This window comes from Filicampus tigris, chromosome 15, assembly GCF_054856515.1.
Source record: "Filicampus tigris isolate MCC_2025a chromosome 15, RoL_Ftig_1.0, whole genome shotgun sequence".
NCBI lineage: Eukaryota > Metazoa > Chordata > Actinopteri > Syngnathiformes > Syngnathidae > Filicampus > Filicampus tigris.
Genome location: NC_141231.1, coordinates 91,757 through 112,500, shown reverse-complemented (window position 1 = coordinate 112,500; position 20,744 = coordinate 91,757). Strand labels below are relative to the sequence as shown.

The window sequence follows — 20,744 nt, the reverse complement described above, 5'->3', positions numbered from 1 at the left end:
TTTGACTGACGCTGCATGGGCTCTGTTCCTGCTGGACTACTATAGCTTTCCTGCTCAAATCCAAATGATAATGCTGATGTTAGCTATCGTAAATTTGCGTGCTAGCAATAAATAGCCATCAGCTTGATAGTTCGTTATTCCACACTGACACGACCAGCCACACAACAAACTCAAGAAGACTGTATAAAGAAAAAAAACAATGTGATGACTGCAAACCGCAAATACACAATTTGAGTAAAATATACTGTTTAGGAAACTACTGAGGAAATATCAGCCACACTGCAATGCTTCCCCCAGAAAACTCGCTTACCTTGGTGGTAGAGAAGCCAACTGGCGTCATAATTAATATTTCATTTTCATTAGTGTCTCGCCGGAACAGTCCACACATCCGACCACACTGCGTATGAGTGTACAGCATTTACATTAGTGCTAATGGTCATGTTGGAAAATTTCAGCAGGTCACTTACTAGGGATGTAAGCTCAATTATTAGTTCACAAACAACAACCATTTTCCATGCATGTTCGTTTAAGCTTTCAAGAAAGCATCCAATTTAAATCAAGACTCACACAAGTTGATTGAATTTGCTTGGCCATTTCTTTCAATCTCTGAAATACAGGAATGAAACAAGGTCAGATCTGGGCTTCTTACCTCGCGAATACTCACACCCATGGGTCAAAGTGAGAAAAGGGCATTGTCTAAGATGCAACCCTCACACATATAGTGTTGTGCTGTCAGATAAGTCTAATCAAAAATGTTGGTTCTGATCTTCTCCATCTATGGTTAATCCCTTGAAGGACCAGGTCGTCTGGCCCGGGGACATCCTTGGTCACAAAGACTTCTAGCTCTGTCAGATATCCCTCAAAGCCACATTCCATTACATTAGACAAAGCTGTATGCGTGCAGTTATGTGTAGGCCTGTCGGTGTGTGTGTTAAACAAGACACAAATAGTTTTCTTTCTTCTTTCTATTGATTGTTATATGACTGCTTATGTGTAAGGACATTTAGCGGTTTTGTGTGTAATGACCAAAAATGTGTAATGCAATTACAGTCTGATCAACATATGGCTAATATATTGGCTAATATTCAGCCATCCATCTAGAGTCAGTAATTACCAGCCTGATGCTAATATTGGAAAATCCTTAAGTCAATTTCATGTGACAAAATAAAACAGATGATTAAAAATATCGCTTACCATAGCTGCACTTCAACAAGCTGTAGCCGTTTGTGTTCCAACAAGTATTAATTATGACAGTAACGACACAGTGCAGTGTCATAGCGTTTGCTATCCATCCATTTTCTCAACCACTTATCCTCACCAGGGTCGCAAGCATGCAATAAAGTTGTTGTTAGTTAAAGGGATGGTTGGGCCGGGATGGCCATGTTTTCACTAACAAGTTCATGTTATATGTTTTTTATCAGGAAAATGAAAAGAGTTGTCATTTTCTATTTTATCCATTCATTTTGGAGAAATTAGGAAATAAGTGACTCCATGAATAACGCCCCTTGTTAATGAGGAGAATGGCCGCGCCCCCTACCGTTCCATCCTTGTTCGGTTGGAGTCACTGGAGGAACCGATTCTAAACTCTCCATTGGAAATCATTGTACTTTCATTGCTTATAGCGTCCAAAAACGGTGATCAATTGGCACCAAAATTTATGTGGACATCCTTACTAATGACCACTTCAACATATCAAAAGGATTACCGTATTTTCCAGACTATAAATCACACTTTTTTTCATACTTTGGCCGGGGGTGCGATTTATACTCTGGAGCGACTTATGTGTGAAATTATTAACACATTACTGTCATGGATTGTTAGTGCTGACTTGTGATTTATGTTTTGCCACCTTCTGCAGGCGCTTTAGCGCTAAAGCGCCTGCAGAGGGAGACATCCATCCATCCATTATCTATACCGCTTCTCCTCACAAGAATCCCGGGCATGCTGGAGCCTATCCCAGCCTGTTTATATTGTGAAACTGCACAAGAAACAGAAAATACTATCAATCTATGCATTACATACACATGTATTTTCATAGACATGAACAAGATGAGCCTATGCTAACGATGAGCGATCGCGATTAGCATTAGCGATAGCAATTAGTATGTTCAGTCAACAACACAGTACAATCAGCCACAGTTCAACTCCTATATAAATGTTGCATGCTCATTACCGGTACACACAATTGTCTAAGTTACTTACAGACGATGGTTGAATAAGAACGAACCACAAACAGGCAGTTGCCTGCCTCTGGCTGGTGTATTGCATCATGCAGCCACACACGTAAGGAGGAGCACACTCAGCAGTCGCTAAATGTCCGAAAAATAACGGGCTTCGTGTGCGCATTCATGCTCCGGGATGTTGAGAGTGCAGTAAAAAGTTGCTCGAACTCGTTACTTAATACTGGAATCCAATGTCAATTAAATCTACACCATTATAGTATCCAGCAGCGAGGTTAAAGTCACAGTTAAAAAGGAAATGCACGGCTCTTCATCATCACACTCCGGCGTCATGAAATATGAAGCCGACACAGCTGCTTCCTCCGAGGCGGGGCCACGACCAACTACGCAAGGCTTATATATTACACTGGGTGAAACACATTTCGTGTACATGACAATAGTTTCTCATGATTATGTAATAGTTTGAGAGAAAAAAAGTATTCTTGTGTTTTTTGTTGGGTTGACTACATTGATTACAAAACAAGTCAGAGCGCGTTGCTTGCCGTAAATCAGTGACCCCCCCGTGCAATGTGCATAGAGATATGAGTAGATAAAGCAATACAATCTGAAAAAACGAATGAAAAGTCATATTTTCCCTGAGAGACTGAATTGTATATTCACGCAAATTGTGCATGTTTGCTATTTAAGCAATGCAGCAGCTTCCTGCCGGGAGCTTATGTGTCTACTCTGAAATTATCAGAGCTGGGCAGTTCGTCCCGTGGCCGGACCGGTCGGACCCTACGGCCCGGTCGGACGGCCATTTTGGGGCGGGAGGTGGGGGCTGACAAATTTTTAAAAAGGGCTCGACTAAGCAAGGCTGGAAGTGGATTTTAGTCCGGCCCACTAATTGGCCCTCCTGCGTGTGACGTGGTCGCTAGGCGGCAAAATTTCATCTCAGTCTACTCGGTGAAAGGCTTCCTTTTCGCCTTCTTTACACTCCCACGTCGGCGCGAGCGACAACTGCCGCATTGATTCACATGACCGACGCATTGTGATGTTGGCGACAGGTCTGCAACACATGCCACGCACACATCAGGAATTGTTGCTGCTCTGATTGGTCCATTATGTCACAGGTTGCGATGACGTACAGTTTCCCACACGGAGGAGAGGATGCCCCACACAGCTCATTGCTGCTGCAAAGCAGACTAATTTTGCAGCGGTGTGGGTGTTATGTCACGTATGTGCGTGTAAAGAGCTACTCACCCACGTTCCCCCTTCCAGATCGTTTTCGCAATAAAATTAAATGCATCGTCTAGTCATCTCGGTCCCTTTATGGTTGTAGCAGGCACGATATCCATTGTTGTCATTGTCTTTTTGAAGTGACACCCTCCGACTTGAAACAGAACTGTTTCAAAACAACTTGTGTCCGCAAGTATAGTCAAGCTGCGCGCAGCACTCAAGGATGACGCCAGCACATCAAGGTGGAGTTTATGCACTTCTTCTGGCTTCCCTACTTTAACAAGCAACACAGCAGGACTTTTTCATTGAAATTAACAAACCTCTCTCTAATTCACCTCTCTCTCTCTTTGCTCCGGAAATACGCCGTAGCAAACCTGCTGTGTAATGGTTTGCTGGTATGCTTTTATTTTGAAGGCCGGGAAGTGTGAAGGAGGGGACGTGTGGAAAATAAATAAGTAACTTGTTGAATGCGACTTCTGGCCGTCTGTTGGACCCAAATAATTATACAGTACGACAAAACCAACCCCAGGGCTCGCAATGGAATTAAGCATACACAGTTGGTTAAGTACTAGTGGCACGTTTGAAATACGGTTCAAGACCAAAGTTAAACCTTCATTTTCAACATCCATCCATCCATTATCTATACCGTTTATCCTCGCAAGGGTCGCGGGCGTGCTGGAGCCTATCCCAGCTGTCTTCGGGCAGGGGACACCCTAATTGGTTGCCAGCCAATCGCAGGGCACACAGAGACAAACAAACATCCACACTCACAATCACACTTAGGGGCAATTTAGAGTGTCCAATCAACCTACCATGCATGTTTTTGTAATGTGGGAAGAAACCGGAGTACCCGGAGGAAACCCACGCAGGCACGGGGAGAACATGCAAACTCCACACATTGAGGCCGGGGCCGGGATTGAACACATGACCTCTGAACTGTGAGGTGGACGTGCTAACCAGTCACCCTCATTTTCAACATTGTTATTATATTGTTTTGACACAATTAGATTCACTACAGCATCGCCATTCATCTTAAACACATTCACTGGAAACAGAAATGCAATTCAGTCCAACTGCAGGCGAGCGAGAGCTTAGTATTTCACGACCGTACTGTATGACACGACAGTACACTATATGCTGCACCACTGGCTCTCATGGGAAAAATTCACAGTGTTGCTTTCGTTCCATCAATTGCTTATGTAAATCAGTGGTCATTGTGATTTGTTGTTCGCAATCAAAATGCAAATTGTCTGCCTCGAAGCTATCCGGTGGCTGATGACGTCACACTACGGCAATTTCAATCGGACAAACTACAATACGCCCCATCAAATAGAGTCTGATGCAATGTTGTGATGACGATGACGAAAATATTTCAACACACTATAACAACACTATAACAATGCGCTTATTTATTATTTCCATTTTTTTTTGTTCAATTCACATCGAACCTTTGTTTCCTTGTAGTAAAGACAATTACAACTAACTGAACTTTGGCTTAATAAAATAATAATAATAATAATAATGACAAAGAAAAGAAACTGTAGCCAGGTCAGTTTTGACTTAGTCAATGCATATTTTTGTTTTTTACACATGCCGTATCTATCCATCTATCCATCCATGCATCCATACATACATCTCTACATACATCTCTACATACATCTCGACATACATCTCGACATACATCTCGACATACATTTCTACATACATCTATACATCTTTCTATACATCTTTCTATACATCTTTCTATACATCTATACCTCCACCTGTTTTGTTAGGGTTATCAATTCTACGTCATCCATCACTATTATTAGTGTGTAAATTAATTTGAGAATGTTGATAATTTCATTCATGGTTTAAAGTCTGGGATTATTTATTTACTGGACAAAATATCAATTCCAATATTTGTATTAAAAAAATCGTATTCATACAAATATTGATCAAAGGTAGTGATCTCCCATTATTGAGTCAAACATTTAATATTATAGACCACATTATATAGTTAAATATACTCATTAAGTTAACTTTACCAGCTACAGTATGGTAGCAAATTTTGCACTTTTAAAGTGTCGAAATCTATATTAATTAAATTCATCCCCGAATTAAAAAAAAAGTAATTTAAGCTTGAGTAACACATTACTCTACAAATACAGTAATATTGTAAAGAAACGTATTACTTTAACATGTAAATAATTAGTAAGATGTAATATTTAATTTTGGAAGTAACTTGCCCAACACTGGCTGGCACGCTATATTATACCATAATAACAAACACATATACTTCATATTCATGGGAAAACAATACAGGCAATTAAAATCAAATTCTGGAGCACAAACAGACTGTCATGACTCGAGACAAAGCATTTGACTCAGGATGAGGACGCCGCTGATGATCGCACAGCCCATATTCATACGCACTGAGGTATCATCTCAGCCTCCGTAGTAGTACGCGTCATATGAGCTTACTAACGGAACCTTGTAACTTTGAAACTTTCTCTTTTCTTATGTGCATGTATTTATTGGCATCGTAAAATCGAGAACCACACAGCCCGAGGCCCACCTGTACATTTGTGGATCTCAAAAACAAGTGAAAATCACTAATGTATTTGTGTAAATTATTTTGAGACAACTCTCTCCCCATATTAAACTGCTAACAAAAGCTACGCACACGCGTACACACACACAAACATGCATGCAGATGCACACATTTTTCTTGCTACCGCCAATAAACTACACACACATACACACACACCCCCCCACACACACACACACACCCACACACCCATGCGCACAGACACACACACAAAACTGCACGTGCTAAATACACTTTTTAAAAATAAAAAAACGTTTATACCGCCAGACATGATCATATTTAATAATGCAAATAACTCAACAGTTAGCTAACTATGTTCAAATTACTGTACTATGAATCCACTGCCAAAAGTGTTGCATCTTCGTCGACTAGATATGTAGGATTTTATGTGGTTTATGCAAGAATTTCAACACAATTAACTGTTCCCAAAAGAAAATAGATTACCTTTCACCACACCTGCTGGAAATAAAGCATTCAAGTTTGGACAACTAAGTCACTGTAAGACCATTGCCATCAAATGGTCAATTAGGGAAATTAAAAAAAAATCCTTAATGCAGATTTTTGTGTACAGTTATGTTATGGGTTCAGTTATTACCCCTTTAAAGATGTTTTTTTTTTTTTTAATAACATAATTAATTATTACGTTATTGGCCAAAAGCTATTACATTATAGGTTCAGGATTTTTCTTAAGTTTTTCTTAAGGTCATTTATTACATTATGGACCTATTACATTTTAAAAAGAGTAAATGTATTACGTTATGGGCCATTATTACGTTATGGGCTGTTATTACGTTATCGGCTTCTACAAGGTATTAAATGGTTATGTGTCAATCTTTATCTCATCAATTAGCATAACTATGCTGTCTTTCCTCATGAGAATGATTTTTGTCAGAAGTTATTTGCCGCCATGGAGGGAATGATTACTGACCTAATAGCAACTCTGCAGCGTGTTTAGCTGCACAAGCTAGACGTCCGAAGCATGTTGCTGGTTCAACGTAAATAGCAATTTTTCATTTGTCATAAAAACTTAATTTCTTTGATACTCAGTTTTGCTACTCAATGTGTTTTGATGAGGCGTAAAACGACAATTTTCACTCGCGAACTGTGATCCGAAACCATTTATTTTGAGCCTTGCACCAGTTAGTTTAATGTTATCAATGGTGGTCATTGTTAACACCGGCCACGATGGATCCAGTATCGAATTCTGTAGATGAAAGCTCATATTTGTTCGGCAATATTTTAATCTGGATGCCCTGCATGTATCCGGGCTTGGGCTGCATTTGAACTGTGCTTACATCTGGGACCCCAGGTAAACTTGCAAAGAAAAATATAACGTGATCAGATATGGTTTTGGGGAGGAGGATAGATTTTTTTCAGGAAGGTATTATGCGAAATGGAATGGGTTGTTGGAGGTAAGGGACAGACAGTGATGCATTGTTGTCCAGGGAGGTTGGCTACAGTCCTGTACATCTTAAATTTTTGAATATGTGCAACTCTAGTCTAGGCTTGTCAAAAATATCGATACTTCGGTACTTCCTCGATACTAAACATTTTGAACGAATACAATACTAGCTTGCTGTGGCATCGATATTACCGATACCAAACCACTGACTTCGATACCAACAGCGCTTTGCCAACGTGTGCTCCTAATGGTCTGCTGCTCCCGCACACACTGCCGAAGCCTGCCCCGTGCGCCCCTCCCTGCCTGCTCTGCCGAGTGCAGACTGCTCGTCGACTCCCTAGTTAGCCGCGCGGAAAAGCTACGAACGAAATACGACCAATTAAAAAAATATATATATTTGTGCGCGCACGGCACGCAGCCGCGTGCCCCTGCTGCCGAAGCTGCGCCGCAATAGCACGGAAGCTCGCCCCCACTCGAGCTGCCGTGGTCCTCTCGGTCAGAATACTGGTTAAAAATGTCCCTTTGAGTAATCCATGGTAAAGTTCACAAATAGTAAAAAGTTCATGAAATTGAAGAACAGAGAAGTTCATGTGAATTGTCCAAAAATAACCCCTTCTTTTTTTTTTTTGTTAAGAATCGGAATTGCGAATCGTTAGGAACCAGAATCGAATCAAAACGTCGGAACTGGAATCGTCCAAATTCAAACGATGCCCAACCCTACCTGCTACTGTTCTGGATAGCCCATAAATTATTTTCTTTCTTTTTTTTTATTATTACTATTGTTATTATTATCTGTGACTTGTTGGTTTTCCTTAATAGATAAACATGTGGGTCTAGATACTCAGACAACTTACAGATTTTGTTGGCAATTTATGTTACTGTAAGTGGTGGGTGTTATTCTTTTTCACGACTTCAAACAACTTGAAATTGATGTGCCATTGGTGTTGCACATTATGGTAATTTCTTTGCACTAGTTCAGACAATTTACAGATGAATAATTTTTTTTTTTTTTATTTGTTTTGTTCTTTGCACTGCTTCTTCCTTTGTTTTGCACTACCCCAGGCTCAGATAACTTAAAATGTGTTCCAGGCATTGACTGTACAAAGGGTTGTCGAAATTAAATACTGAAGTTGTACTATTTCTTTGCACTACCTCTTCAAAAAAACTATTGTATTAATGATCATTTAAGTTTTGGGTGATTAAAAAAAGTGGTATAATAAAAACATTTAAAAAGCCTGTGCTTTAATTTGTTCCATGTTCCATTGTTCCATCGAAATTGTATCGAGTATCGATGCTGAACTGGGTATCGGTATCGAAGTTGAAATTCTAGTGACAAGCCACAGGAACATCAAGCTGCTTGGAGATAGGCTTGTAGCACTTCTGTTAAACATACCATATTTGCCGGGCTATAAGCCGCACCATTATATAAGCCGCACCCACTGTATTTTAGAACATATTGGGAAAAATTGAAATAAGCCGCACCTTTATATAAGCCGCACATATCTATGTTGAAGACTTTTATATTTACTGCATCGTTACTACAGAACGATTATGAACTGTAAATGTACATTTATGAGCAGATTATTTCCTAACAGTGCCTTTTAACACTGCCGCAACATTGCTGATTAAAACAGAAGAGAACCAAGAGAAAATAAACAGTACTCTTCATTTCACTGCCGACTGCCGCTCCAGTTTGTCAGCTAATGTCCACCAGACTCCACCGTCTATTGTTCTACTACATTCTACATATGCACCTGTCTTGTTTTATGTTAATAAAGTCAGCCAATCTAACACATGACGTGCTAAATTAACAATAGCATTTCACATTGAAACAACAGAACAGACGTAACATCAGCCAATCGCATTCATGTGCACTTCAGGGACCTCTAGGAAAATATAAAATCAAAGCATGACAGCACCTAATGCAATATCCTAGTCTATGGCACCCTCGCCTGTTGAACTCCTCCACCTGCTCTCACACCCAATTACTGAGAAATTGAATTGTACTGTCATTCTGGTTAGAGCGCCCCGAGCGGTGGATGAAACATCCACAAAATAGCCGCACCGGACTATTAGCCCCATGGCTCAAAATCTAGGAAAATACGGTACTTTTCTATAATTTTCTTTCTAATGTCCTGAGACAGCTTTCTTCTTCACTTCCTCTTGTCCATGTTTTGGGGTACACACCTTGTCATAAATAGCACAGTGACTACTTGTCACCCTTTAAATAAGATGACTGACTGATTATAAGTTTGAAGGCACCACTCCATATGTTCAAATTTTTGCAATTATTTTTTAGGGATGCCATCATTTTTGTCTCAACCTGTTTCACGCATTACTGCGCTTCTGCCACTAGAGCTGGGAGCACTGTTGCGTCTTTCTTCCCTTAAAGCCGGGAGAGCGTATACGTAATTTTGTATTTAACATTTAATTCTCGGTCTCTTAACCAATTAAATGCATCAGAATAGACATGTGACGGTGTCGTGAGTCGTCAGAGGATATCCAGAATTGTTTTGAGCAGTAATGGTGGACGCCATCGATTGCGGGAGCTCTGAAATGAATAGCGGCAGTGCTATAGACAACGCGATTGTAAACTTTGAAGCAGTAGAACCAGTCGAACGTGACTATATCGATGTCTTATCGATGAACAGAAAAGAGGATAGTGATTACCACTCGATTTTCTTTTTTAAATTAAAAGTAGTGCTTCTCTTGCACTGACACTTTATTTTTACCTCTTCAATTGAAACAGTAAAGATGAATAAACTCGGGTCTGTGTGAAAGCCACATGTCTAAACTCTCAAATTCTTTTGGAATTATGTTTCTGTCTACTACAGGGGCTGAGATATTCATTATTTTGTAGGTGTCGAATTTCCGGGAAAACTCCCAAGTTTTCAAGGGTAATTCCAAAGACGACCTTAAGTTTTGGGGAGCTGTTGAGCCAGGCGCTTTATGCCTTAATGGGTTAAAATAATTCTGTGAAACCACAATTTAAAACTAATGCCTGATTTTGTTTAATTGGATACTTTAATTTTTGTTTCTCTGACCAGAAAGGGTGGTGTCTTTGATGAGGAGTGCCAACAATTTTGTCCATGTGTGCAGAGATGAGAAAAGTACTGTCATTCTATACTTGAGGAACGTATAATTACTTGTATAAAAATGACTTTGGTAAAAGTAAAAGTACTCATTCAATTAATTACTCAAGTAAAATAAAAAAAGTACAGGCTCTGAAATGTTCTTCTGGAGTAAAAGTAAAAAGTACTTTTACCAGCTGTTTCCTCCTCATGTCATTCAATTTGAAAAGTCGACACTTAACACCCTTTAAACTGTGTGGATTGTTTTTGTAGTTCTCAAACTTTTTGGGAGAATTTCACTGTCTTCCTGAGAGCAAGCAAATGGAACCAAATTGTTATAGGTGGTATTGCAGTACCATCGTGTGGAGTTGGAGTGTCATTGCACTTTGTCATATGGATCCCCCAGTTGTGAGCTGAGTGAGACGACGCACACACACACACGAGTTGCTGCATTAAACCCACAACACGGAAGTTATTCTCATATCCATGTGTTGTTAATAGCACCATAACTTCCAACATGGTGTCAGAAGTGGACGTAATCCAGTGTATAGCAGCATACAGTTGACAAGTGAGATTTTTTCTGTGGTTCACACGTTTCTGACTGTTAATAAATCGATGTTTCGGTGAGCTAGCGCCAGTAAGTAGCCATGGCTGCGACCATACCACCGCCTTCTCCGATGAAGCTCAGTGGCAATCTGAGTGCAAACTGGGACATTTTATGTGTGGAATACAAGGATTATGCCCTGGCCACAGAACTGGTGATCAAGCCTAAAGAGTTCCAAGCGGCTACACTGAGGAGTGTTATGGGAGCAGAGTGCAGACATGTATACAAGCACAACCTGACGCTAAGTGCTGCGGAGAAGGCAGACGTGACTCCGAATGACTTTTTGATGCTGGTTGACCACTACTCTTGACTTTTGAGAAATTGATGTTTTGCCAGACCTCAGTGCGGCAGTAAAACTTTGCAAGGTGAAGTTTGCTAGGTATGGGCAACCTGATGGGGTCATCACTGACAATGGGCCTCAGTTTGCATACACTCAATTCCGTCGGTTTTCCGTCGAGTGGGAGTTTGACCATGTAACATCCTCACCAAGGCATCCTCAGGCAAACGGGAAGGCAAGTTAAAATTGCGAAGAATCTATGCAAAAAGTCACTTCGGAAAGGTAGGGATGCCTGGAAAGCAATTTTGCAATGGCGAAACACGTCTACATTGGGTATGGACAGCAGTCCAGCACAGCGGTTGATGGCATGACGTTCAAAGTCAGCTTTGCCAGTGGCTCCGGCCCTTCTGATGCCACGAGTTATCACAGATGTGGTGGACAAACTGCGCCACAGGAGACAAGTCTCTAAAATGATCCATGATAGGACGGCCAAGGACTTGCCTGAACTGGCAGTGGGAGAGGCGATTTAAATGAAACCACTGCCTGGTGACCGGACTAGCATTTGGCGGAGGGGAGTGTGACTGCGGAAGGTGGCTCCTAGGTCCTAGCCGGTAGAGGTTGAGAACGCTCTCTATCGTCACAACATCCCATGTGGCTGGTGCTGAGGGCTTTGCATCTGACAGCGATGGGGTTCAGACACGAGAGAACTTGTCCGAGGCTGAAGTCACACGCTCACCTTCTCCCAGCCTATTTTGGGTTTGTCAGGGAACCCACACACAAAAACTGTCCCAGCATTGTCATCAGCAACAATTGTTCATCGACACACTGCGGACCGTCAATCATTTTACTTCCCACCTCCCAATTAAATGGTCTTCTGCTCTGCTTGTAGGGTGATGTCATAGCTTCAGATAGAGCCAATCACAAGCTGGGATATCCAGGACCCGGTATAACCCTTCATATGATTGGCGAGCTGAGCACTTGACCCTTTTTTGCCGGTCCGTCTGTCGTCCACGATCTGGGTACCCTTCCTTCCTTGTCCCTCCGTCCTTAATCATATAAATCATCATCCTCTGACCCTATCCTCATCCTTTTAAAGCAGATCCTTCCTTACATCCGCCCCCACTCCCAAAAAAAAAGAAAAAAAAACATCCATGAATGACGTTGCGGGAGGGATGCTAACGGCAAAGGTTTATTTAAAGCTCATGAGCTGACTAATTTAGTATTCAAATACGCTTACCTTATGGTCACCCACATCTGGGTTAACGGTTTGACGAACCGCTTGCCACCACACTTTGATTCCATTCTCTCTGAGCTTCCCCTCTGTTCTCTCTGTATTTGTGCCCTTCTCCTCCTTTTTCATCTTCGTCTCCTTCTTCTCCTTTTTCTTCTTCTCCTTATTCTTTTCTTCTTCTCCTCTTAGTGCAGACCGATCGTTTTTTGGGGTTTTTGTTTTGTGCAGATCGAACGTTTGCAGTGCACATCGTTCCCGCCGGGGCATTCCCAAAGCAAGTAAGTACGCGCAGTTGGGTAACTAGTGGCGTGTTTGAAGCGTTCTGAGGCAATTTCGGTAGTTTGCTCATTTCGCAGAGTAAATTGTGATGAAATTTTGGCAGCCTTGCGACCACGCCACACGCATAAGAGACGATTAGTGGGACGGACTAAAATCCACCTCCGCCCTTGCTTAGTCCGTCCTTTTTTAAAAAAATGTGTTGTCTCCCGTCCCCCGTCCCAAAAATGGGTGTCCATCCGGGACAGAGGAAAAAAACATTCCGCCCCCGAGACGGAATGCCCAGCATTGATGATTGGCGGAACCACGAACATTGGTCTATTTTATCTTTTTAAATTAATCGTCATGCATAATTTTAAACAAAAATAACGACATCCATCCATCCATTATCAATACCGCTTATCCTCACAAGGGCCGCGGGGCGTGCTGGAGCCCATCCCAGCTGTCTTCGGGCAGTAGGCAGGGGACACCCTGAATTGGTTGCCAGCCAATCGCAGGGCACACAGAGACTATCACATTTAGGGGCAATATAGAGAGTCCAATCAACTTACCATGCATGTTTTTGGAATGTGGGAGAAAACCGGAGTCCCCGGAGAAAACCCACGCAGGCACGGGGAGAACATGCAAACTCCACACAGGGAGGCCGGGGCCGGGATCGACCCACGACCTCTGAACTCTGAGGCGGACGTGCTAAAAAAGTAACGATAATGTTTTGAAATTAAATCAAGTAAAAAGTACAGGTACTGATGTTAAAATGTAATGGATAAAAGTAAAAAGTATTCTAAAAAATATCTACTCCGTGAATAACAAAGTACTGGAAAAATCTACTCAAATACAATAACGAAGTATTTGTACTTTGTTACTTCCCATCTCTGCATGTGTTCATACAGCATTGTTTTCTGACGAGATGAATTTGGTACCTTGAGGCATCCTAAAATTGTACCCAGATGATGAGTAACACTGTCGCTGTACTTGTGCAATGATAATAGTCATTCTGTTCTGTTCTGTGTGCGCCTAACTCTATTAACTATTCCAATGTCAAAACATCACTGTGGAAATCCCTAAGATATGTCAAGGCACAGCAAATTTATTTGTTAAACTTTTAACTGAAGAAAAAGTGAAATGTTATTCAGGCATTATTCTATTATTTGCAAAATTTGATTTTCAACCTTAACTATGATAAAGTTTCCATACTTTTACATAACTTGGGAGGGTAAAATGCCCCTGTACACGATGTAATTGCTGAAAGATTTTGCTTTTTTTCTCTGTTTATAGGAGTACAACCAATGGTGTGTTCTTGAGACTTCAAGTCAGGAATGCAAAACCCTTCTACCTGGGAAAATGAAGTGCTACAACTTCAGCTTTGTGGCAAAAACCAAAGATGTAGGCAAAAAAATTGAGGTGAGAAAAATGTATGTTTTTAGGCATGGTGGTAGCAGAGGCTTTACACTTTTCAGCATATCCTCCACTAACTTCAGTAAGTGCTATGTGTTGGCTGAATTAGTAAACTTAATTGTCAGCTTTATTGCAGACAAACACAGACCTGAGATTTTCAAACTAATGGAAAATTGTTGTGGAGCTCACCTGAGTGGCAGCATATCTACGAATCTTCCGTAGCCTTTTGTTTGTTAGTGTGTTTTTCGTGCATGCATTGTTAACCAATTATGATTACAACTTCAGGGAAAGTTGCACACACAAAGCAAGCTCTTCTCTGACACCATAACACAACAGTGTTGAAGGTATACTTTTGTCCCTAGCTACAGTCTAAACCAGGCATGGGCAAACTACGGCTGCGGGGCTATTAATCCGGCCCGCCCAACTTGTCCAACTAAAAAAAATAAATCTGAATCATTCAATGATTTCCTGTTGTCCCTGCAGTGCCCTCCTTTCTCCACTAGATGGCACACCAACCATTAATGGACCTCTGTGGGAGTGCATGTGTCTGGCAAGCCACACCCACTGTCTTTCTGCACTGGGCTTGTTTAGCGATGACGTCATTGAGTCACGCAGAGTGCAGGCTGTCACTTGCTAAATATACATTTCTGGGTCTGGAAGCGAACGAGATTTGCCTGCCGCCATGTCAAATGACTCCACTTTATTAAGTGGATTGTAGCGATGGTGAAGCCTCGCACTTCCTGGCATGCTTTGGTTGAGCGTGAAGTAGGGCTGTATGATTATGGAAAGATTGTGATTCCGATATGAGTTGCAATTTTTTTCCAAGGTCCTTTTCTAATGTAGTTTTCAACAATTAATCTTTCTTTTAACAAACTATCAGATCTGTTATGTATTATAGAATACTGATGTAAAGGCAAAATGAAGCATTAATTCATACGAAAGACAGGTTATCTACTACAACTACAGGTATAAACATGCTAAACGTTTTGATGTGCAGTTTGGTAACATAACAACATAAGTCTACCACACAGGTGTGGTGTAAACATACGTATACTACACTGATACCATACTGCAGCGGCAAAGCCATGGGCCAGGCCCACCCAGATTGACAGACTGCCCACCCAGTGAGATTCATGAAAAAAAAAAAAACTTTTAAAGGCACAAACTCAAGTGCAGATTACAACAATAATGTAAACAAATCAGTAGTTTTGCCACTGTATCACTTTGTTTCATGAAACATCATTTAAACGTGGACTGCACTTCTTAATCACTCAATACGTTGCTAAAAGTACACTGTCCTTTTCCTAAATTTGAAAGGAAGTGCCTTTCCATCCCTCCGTGGCTTGTACCACAAAGGTTAATGAAAAGCCGCTTAGGAGATAACACTTTTTTCCGGGGAGCTTGTGTCACATGCTCAAAACAAAGATGCCGATTGGCCGAAGAGGAGATTTCTGATCTCCTATCGACTGCTCATCCTAAAGTTACCCGTATGTCTGTCACTGAGGTTTTAATGTTTACTCGTCAAACTGAATATGAGCAAATGCAGCATTGAATTTTTAGTGAGGTGCACTTTTTTTGGAGGAATTAAAAACGCATTTTACAGTCTTAAAGTCTTACAGTTTCAAGTTTATTGGGATACAGTTCCTAACAAAAAAAATTCAAATTCAGATCGAACAATTCAGATTCAAATTAAACAATAAATGTACAATTTATGTCATTCAATAATTCAGTTTTTCAATTCAATAAGTCAGTTTTCAATTCATCCATCCATCCATCCATCCATTATCTCCCGCTTATCCGAAGTCGGGTCGCGGAGGCAGCAGCTTCAGCAGGGAAGCCCAGACTTCCCTCTCCCCAGCAACATCCTCCAGCTCTTCCGGAAGGATCCCAAGGCGTTCCCAGGCAAGCCGGGAGACATAGTCTCTCCAGCGTGTTCTGGGTCGTCCTCGGGGCCTCCTGCCGGTGGGACATGCCCGGAACACCTCACCAGGGAGGCGTCCAGGAGGCATCCTAATCAGATGCCCGAGCCACCTCAACTGGCTCCTCTCGACGCGGAGGAGCAGCGGCTCGACTCTGAGTCCCTCCCGGATGGCCGAACTTCTCACCCTATCTCTAAGGGAGAGCCCAGACACCCTGCGAAGGAAACCCATTTCGGCCGCTTGTATCCGAGATCTTGTTCTTTCGGTCATGACCCACAGCTCATGACCATAGGTGAGAGTAGGAACGTAGATCGACCGGTAAATTGAGAGCTTCGCCTTTCGGCTAAGCTCCTTCTTCACCACGACAGACCGATACAGGGTCCGCATCACAGCAGACGCTGCACCGATCCGCCTGTCGATCTCCCGTTCCATCTTACCCTCACTCGTGAACAAGACCCCAAGATACTTGAACTCCTCCACTTGGGGCAGAATCTCATCCCCGACCTGGAGAGGGCACGCCACCCTTTTCCGACTGAGGACCATGGTCTCAGATTTGGAGGTGCTGATCTTCATTCCGACCGTTTCACACTCGGCTGCGAACCGCTCCAGCGAGAGTTGGAGATCGCGGCTTGAAGAAGCCAACAGTACTACATCATCTGCAAAAAGCAGAGATGCAATACTGAGGCCACCAAACCGGACCCCCTCGACACCTCGGCTGCGCCTAGAAATTCTGTCCATAAAGGTTATGAACAGAATCGGTGACAAAGGGCAGCCTTGGCGGAGTCCAACGCCCACAGGAAACGAATCCGACTTACTGCCGGCAATTCGGACCAAACTCTGGCATCGGTGGTACAGGGACCGGACAGCCCTTATCAGGGGGCTCGGTACCCCGTACTCCCGAAGCACCCCCCACAGAACTCCCCGAGGGACACGGTCGAACGCCTTCTCCAAGTCCACAAAACACATGTAGACCGGTTGGGCAAACTCCCATGCACCCTCGAGGACCCTGCTGAGGGTGTAGAGCTGGTCCACTGTTCCACGGCCAGGACGAAAACCACATTGCTCCTCCTGAATCCGGGATTCGACCTTCCGACGGACCCTCCTCTCCAGCACCCCTGAATAGACCTTGCCGGGGAGGCTGAGGAGTGTGATCCCTCTGTAATTGGATCCCTCTGTAATTGGAGCACACCCTCCGGCCCCCCTTCTTAAAAAGGGGGACCACCACCCCGGTCTGCCAATCCAGAGGCACTGTCCCCGATGTCCACGCGATGTTGAAGAGACGTGTCAACCATGACAGCCCCTCAACATCCAGAGCCTTTATGAACTCCGGGCGGATCTCATCCACCCCCGGGGCTCTGCCACCGAGGAGCTTTTTGACTACCTCGGTGACTTCAACCCCAGAGATAGGAGAGCCCACCTCAGAGTCTCCAGGCTCTGCTTCCTCAGTGGAAGGCGTGTCGGTGGAATTGAGGAGGTCTTCGAAGTACTCTCCCCACCGACCCACAACGTCCCGAGTTGAGGTCAGCAGCACCCCATCTCCACTATAAACAGTGTTAATGGTGCACTGCTTCCCCCTCCTGAGACGCCGGATGGTGGACCAGAATTTCCTCGAAGCCGTCCGGAAGTCATTTTCCATGGCCTCCCCGAACTCCTCCCACACCCGGGTTTTTGCCTCAGCAACCGCCAGAGCCGCATTCCGCTTGGCCTGCCGGTACCCGTCAGCTGCCTCCGGGGTCCCGCAGGCCAAAAAGGCCCGATAGGACTCCTTCTTCAGCTGGACAGCATCCCTTACCGCTGGTGTCCACCAGCGGGTTCGGGGATTGCCGCCACGACAGGCACCGACCACCTTGCGGCCGCAGCTCCGATCGGCCGCCTCAACAATGGAGGCACGAAACATGGTCCACTCGGACTCGATGTCCCCCGCCTCCCCCGGGACGTGGGAAAAGTTCTGCCGGAGGTGGGAGTTGAAACTCCTTCTGACAGGGGATTCTGCCAGACGTTCCCAGCAAACCCTCACAATACGTTTGGGTCTGCCAGGTCGGACCGGCATCTTCCCCCACCATCGGAGCCAACTCACCACCAGATGGTGATCAGTTGACAGCTCCGCCCCTCTCTTCACCCGAGTGTCCAAAACATGCGGCCGCAAGTCCGATGATACGACTACAAAGTCGATCATCGAACTGCGGCCTAGGGTATCCTGGTGCCAAGTGCACATATGGACACCCTTATGCTTGAACATGGTGTTCGTTATGGACAATCCGTGATGAGCACAGAAGTCCAGTAACCGAACACCGCTCGGGTTCAGATCGGGGGGGCCGTTCCTCCCAATCACACCTCTCCAGGTCTCACTGTCATTGCCCACGTGAGCATTGAAGTCCCCCAGCAGAACGATGGAGTCCCCAGGTGGAGCGCCCTCCAGCACACCCTCCAAGGACTCCAAAAAGGGTGGGTACTCTGCGCTGCCGTTTGGTGCATAAGCACAAACAACAGTCAGGACCCGTCCCCCCACCCTCAGGCGGAGGGAGGCTACCCTCTCGTCCACCGGGGTAAACCCCAATGTACAGGCGCCAAGCCGGGGGGCAATAAGTATGCCCACACCTGCTCGGCGCCTCTCACCCTGGGCAACTCCAGAGTGGAAGAGCGTCCAACCCCTCTCGAGAGGACTGGGACCAGAACCCAAGCTGTGCGTGGAGGTGAGCCCGACTATATCTAATCGGAACCTCTCAGCCTCACACACCAGCTCAGGCTCCTTCCCTGCCAGAGAGGTGACATTCCATGTCCCAAGAGCTAGTTTTTTCTGCCGGGGATCGGACCGCCAAGGTCCCCGTCTTCCGCCGCCGCCCAGCTCACACGGCACCCGACCCCTTTGGCCCCTCCCACCAGTGGTGAGCCCATGGGAAGGGGGACCCACGTATCCTTTTCGGGCTGAGCCCGGCCGGGCCCCATGGGTGCAGGCCCGGCCACCAGGCGCTCGCCGTCGAGCCCCACCTCCAGGCCTGGCTCCAGAAGGGGGCCCCGGTGACCCGCGTCCGGGCGAGGGAAAACGTGGTCCATTAATTTTTCTCATCATAAGGGGTCATTTTGAGCCGTGCTTAGTCTGGTCCCTCACCTAGGACCTGTTTGCCATGGGTGACCCTACCAGGGGCATAAAGCCCCAGACAACGTAGCTCCTAGGATCATTGGGGCGCGCAAACCCCTCCACCACGATAAGGTGACGGCTCACGGGGGGGTTTTCAATTCAATAATTCAGTTTTCAATTCAAATATTCAGTTTTCAATTCAAATATTCGAGTTAAGCAATTCAGATTCAGTTTCTAGTGGCACAAATATCAGCCCATATGGTCCATCTGTCAAATTTTACATACCAATGTGGCCCGCAAATCCAAAAGTTTGCCCACCCCTGGTCTAAGTTGTCAGCCAGGAAGACGAGATACAAGCCTACCCAAACTTTGACTGTGTAATGCGAAATGTCAACTTTATAACAAGTGTGATCAATTGGTGGAACTCATGAGGAACCAGCTGACATACCGGGAGTGCAGCCTGATGCGCTTCACAGAGAGCTTTTTGGCAGCATTGCAGACTGTTTTGTTGACGCACCAGGTTTCACTCCAGTCCTTGCGGACAGAGATACTATGACAAGCAGCAAGACCATAGAACAACAAATAAAGAACATTTGAAGTTGTAATCCAGAGCACATCGCAGTGAAGGAAAAGATCTGCTGTCAGGATGTTAGCAATGTCAGTCTCACTTCACATTCACAAAGTGTACACTTTTTATATTCACTGTAACTGAGCCTGGAAAAACATCATAAAAGAAGAATGCACAAATTTGGGCTACAATTTGGCTTTGTCAGAAAAAAAAAAAAGCAACTTGACTTGCATTCCTTTATGGGGTGATGCTGGTTGAAGCAGTACAAAAGCAGGGGTGACCAAGTCTGGTTCTCAAGAGACTCCTATCCAGCTTATTTTAGATGTCTCACATCTGATCTGAACACATCTGATTCAAAAGATCACGATCGTTATCAGAAGCCTCAGAGCTTGGTGATGAGCTGATTTAATTCAGGTGTGTTGGATGACGGACACATTTAAAACCGTCTAGATTGGGGCATTTGATGACCGGACTTTGGCATCCCTGATGTATAGTATATTTATCTTTTCAGCATGCTGAGGTGTTTTATATATTGAACATAAACTAAAAATGTAAGATATTTGTAAGTGTACTAGTTAGATGCAATATTTTAATTTATTTATATCTGTCAGATGACAGGTGTAGAGGTCATGCTTGGCAGTGGCAGTGGTCGCCGTGTGTTTCTGAGATGGAGAGGGGCAGGTGGAGACGCAGCCACAACCCATGAGTTTCTGCAGTCTAACAAGTCATCAATTTGGCCTGATGCTGAGGAAGACTTAGATTGGGATTGCACGACCATCCTACAAAATACGATGTGAGACTGAGATAAATCGAGTTTCCTCCCTTAAAGAAGAAGTACACCCAAACATATTGTTTTCAAAGAATATATTCTATGCAGGCCCAATAGTTGAGACAAGGCATTCTGATTAATATTGCGTTTGTGGAATATGAGTTA

At 44.0% G+C, this 20,744-nt stretch overlaps 1 protein-coding gene across 3 annotated transcripts in view; it reads left to right on the top strand.

Annotated features, from left to right (window-relative positions):
* Positions 1-20,744, top strand: part of trappc11 (trafficking protein particle complex subunit 11) — a 165,565-nt gene that overhangs the window by 113,799 nt on the left and 31,022 nt on the right. For all 3 annotated transcript variants that reach the window (XM_086053384.1, XM_086053383.1, XM_086053385.1), the window contains exons 19-20: positions 14,125-14,250; positions 20,422-20,603. In XM_086053384.1, coding sequence (XP_085909510.1) covers positions 14,125-14,250; positions 20,422-20,603 — 308 coding nt within the window. The remainder of the gene's footprint in view (positions 1-14,124; positions 14,251-20,421; positions 20,604-20,744) is intronic.